The 3,378-nt window shown below is 55.1% G+C and overlaps 1 protein-coding gene across 1 annotated transcript in view; it reads left to right on the top strand.

Moving 5' to 3' along the window:
• Window positions 1-830, top strand: part of LOC104275962 (discoidin domain-containing receptor 2-like) — a gene marked incomplete at its 5' end in the record, with an annotated part of 5,145 nt that extends 4,315 nt beyond the window's left edge. The window contains one exon of the mRNA XM_009872082.1: window positions 427-830. Coding sequence (XP_009870384.1) covers window positions 427-564 — 138 coding nt within the window. The remainder of the gene's footprint in view (window positions 1-426) is intronic.
• Window positions 831-3,378: the final 2,548 nt, after the last annotated feature.

Here is a 3,378-nt window from a genome sequence, read left to right as displayed (position 1 = left end):
GATGGGATGGGATGGGATGGGATGGGACAGGCTGTGGGGACACCAGAGACCTGGGGAAAGACTTCAAGGTGACCAGATAGAGAGCTTGTCTGTGGGGGAGTTATAGGACAGGGACTCCTCTGGGAAGGAGTTCTGGTGAAGGGACCAGCATGGCAAGCCTTGCACTTCACATGGCCCAAGGCACTGCTTGGACCACACCACTGCCTGGGCTCACACCACTCCAGCGTTTAACTAGGCTGGGAGATATGAGCAGGTGTCTCCAGCCCATTCAAGGTGCCATCTGGGTATCCACTTGTCCCTAGACATATAGCAGCACAGCCCCCCGCCCCCGTACATGGAGAAATGGAGCTCCCCAGGAGCAATTTGCTTTTTTGTTTTTGTGGCAGTAACTCTCTCCCTTTGTCATCTTTGCCTTTTGTTTTGAAGACCTACCTTCCCCAGCCTATACTTTGCCCTGACTCAGTCTATAAGCTAATGCTCAGCTGCTGGAGACGGGACACTAAAGACCGTCCCTCCTTCCAGGACATCCATCGCCTTCTCCAAGAGTCAGCCAGTGAAGAATGACCTTTTGCTCCCCCCTAGCCTGGTCCCCATCCCTTCCCGTTCCCAGAGGAGCCCCAGACGCAAACCAAAGCCACTTCACACGGACCTAGCGATAAAGCCCGGGCGGTGGGCCTTGTTCTCATTGTACAGTGAAGCCTTAGAAGAAGACACCAAGGGCAGCCAGGAGAGCCATGGCGTGGGACGACTTGGACCTCCCGGTCGCTTGCTGACCTAAGGCCAGGAACAAGGCGGGCTGAGACGAGGGTTATTTATTGACGCAGCGTGTTCTTGGTGACGATGACTGGGACAGAGCACCTTCCCTCTCCCAGTCAGAGAGGAGGAACGTCAGCTGGACTTTCTCCATCAGGAAGCTCCTGGCCCATGTGCAGGAGGCTCCATGGGAAGAGATGTGTGTGGGTACGTGCCCACTGGAGCAGGGACCATCCAGCAGCCACTACCTGCTGGAGGAGGAGCTGGGAATTGCCACTAGCTCACGGCAGGCTGTGTGACTACAGGGCAAAAGCAAAAACTCTCCGGATGTTTTGGGCTTTGGACATGCCACACGGAGGGGCAGGAAGCCCCATCCTTGGCAACCAGACCCCGGTTGCACAGGGAGAAGTTTGATGGCACTCCTGGCTCCTTGCCTGAAGTGGGCAATGTGCTCTGCAGCGGCTTGTCTGTGTCAACCAGGGAGGAGTGGGCATGCCAGCCCTGGTGAGAGGCATACTGAGGGGACCTCCTCTCACCGACCACAGCCACTCCAGAGCTGCTCAGCTGCCCATGAAATGCATTTTGGACACTCTGTGGGTGCTGCATGGCAGCCAGCAGTGGGATATTAACACCTTGCACCTCCAAGGGGAAATCTCTGGGTCCTCCTCTCCTACATTTTCACCTTCCAGGAGAGGAATGCACATAGCAGAGCTTTCACTGGCTGCTGCCTGTTGCCCAAGCCTGCAGCAGCCCATGGACATGGAGCAGCGGGCACCCCAGCTCTCTCTGGCTCCTGGCCTGGGGATTGCAATTCATCCAGAGCACCTGGGCTGGACTCTGATGCCCCAAGCATCCCATGGCAGTCTGGCACCAGTCCTTCCTCTTGGATCCGGCAGCTCCATAAGCAAACTGGGCCGTTGCCAACGATGTGTGTGCCCCAGGAGCTCCATCAGGCTACTCGTTGTGCCCCAAAATTGGATCCTCCTGTGCCTGGACTGGAGGAACTTTGTACTTAGAGGGTATATGGACCCTTCCATACTTCTGTATGTATTAGTTCAGCACCATCAAGTCATGCGTGGCACAGTTTCCAGTATACTATTGCTAAGACATATATATTCAGTAGATGCACCTATATATAGGGGCAAACCCGCTGAAGAGACACTTGCTATGTGAATCTGGTTGCATGGTTTTCCTTGCGGCACTTCAGAAGACATCTCACCTCCTTTGTGGGCATCCCCGGGAGCCTGGCTGGTACCTGCCTGGCCAGGGGGCTCTGGGGCTGCACTGTGTGTCCTGGGTTGCTGTGTGGGGAGAGCTCAGGGGTGTGCACACAGGTAACAGCATAAGAGATGGAAGAATGATGCTCAAGAGACTGGTGGGTTGACCCGTGCCAGTTGCCCATCAACTGAGGTGACAGGGAGGGCACTCTGAGGCTTGGCATCTGTGTCAGGAGATGTCCACAGGCAGGCCCTGAGGTGGGATTGTAGGTCTACTAGAGGGGAGGGTAGGGACAGAAGGCTATGCTCTGCCAAGGGGCCAGCTGGCCTCCCCACACGTGGTCCTGCTAGCTGTGGCAGAGGAGGTCTCATCCCTGCTGAATGTGTAGCTGGTGACTGAACCAGGAGCGAGGATGGGCTTTGTTCATGCTGTGTGAATGGTACCGTCTGCCTCTGCCCTCAGATACCCTCTCCCTGCCCAAGGTGTGTTGTGGCCTCTCTGTGGAGAAGCACGGACAAACTCCGAGATGGTGGAAAATGGAATTCGCTTTATTGCAGGCAGACACACATATTTATACTTCTTAGCAAGAAGCACTATTTGTGGATTACAAACAAGAGACCAGACTATGCAGCCAGGGTTGTTATTAGCTCATGTGCTCCTTCAATCACTCTCTTATCACACAGGGAGAACAGACTTTCCCAGGTCTGTTTTGATCCCATTCACTCCCAGGCACATCTTGTGTACGAGAAGCCTCTTATCCGTCCATTCTCACGGACAAACTCCCAACGTGAGATATATTCAGCTGGTCAGGGTCTCTTTTCATAATTAGAAAGCAAGAGTTATGTACTTGTTTAGAAAAGAGCTCAAGGACAAAAGTCTTAATTCTGCAGCGCAGTGTTGCCGGCACAGCTACCTGTAAAGTGTATCCACACCTCTCCTACCCCTGCCTCAGCAAGCAGGGAGCTGGGAGCACCAGGTGGCTGGGTAGGGCCATGCCTGCCCTATGGGCACCACAGCTACTGCCAAACTGAGCACCTGGGCACTGTGCCCGGGTGCTCTGTACAGGATATGCATGGCCACGGGTTAAATAGTGTGTTAGGGTGCCTGGGGGACAGCCCCACCATGGAGGAAGGTGTGGGGGAACTTGGTGTATCTGTCCCCTGCTCCTGCCACCACACCAGCCCTGCCAAGGAGCATGGCTGCACCTGAGACAACCACTGGGACCTACGCACCCAGACCTCTCTGCGGTAGCAGCACCAGGGAAGCAGTGACCTGACGGCCTTCCTCTTTGGCTGTGAAAACCTCTCTCTGTGGTGAAGGATGGGAGGAAAGACCTTTTTTTCCCCACAGTACGCCTGCCTGCTGCAGCTGCAGAACACAGGGGACTCGCCTCTGAAAGCAAAGAAA

Source organism: Apaloderma vittatum, unplaced genomic scaffold, assembly GCF_000703405.1.
Source record: "Apaloderma vittatum isolate BGI_N311 unplaced genomic scaffold, ASM70340v1 scaffold36300, whole genome shotgun sequence".
In the NCBI taxonomy this organism is placed as follows: domain Eukaryota; kingdom Metazoa; phylum Chordata; class Aves; order Trogoniformes; family Trogonidae; genus Apaloderma; species Apaloderma vittatum.
This window is presented reverse-complemented; position numbering and strand designations above follow the sequence as displayed.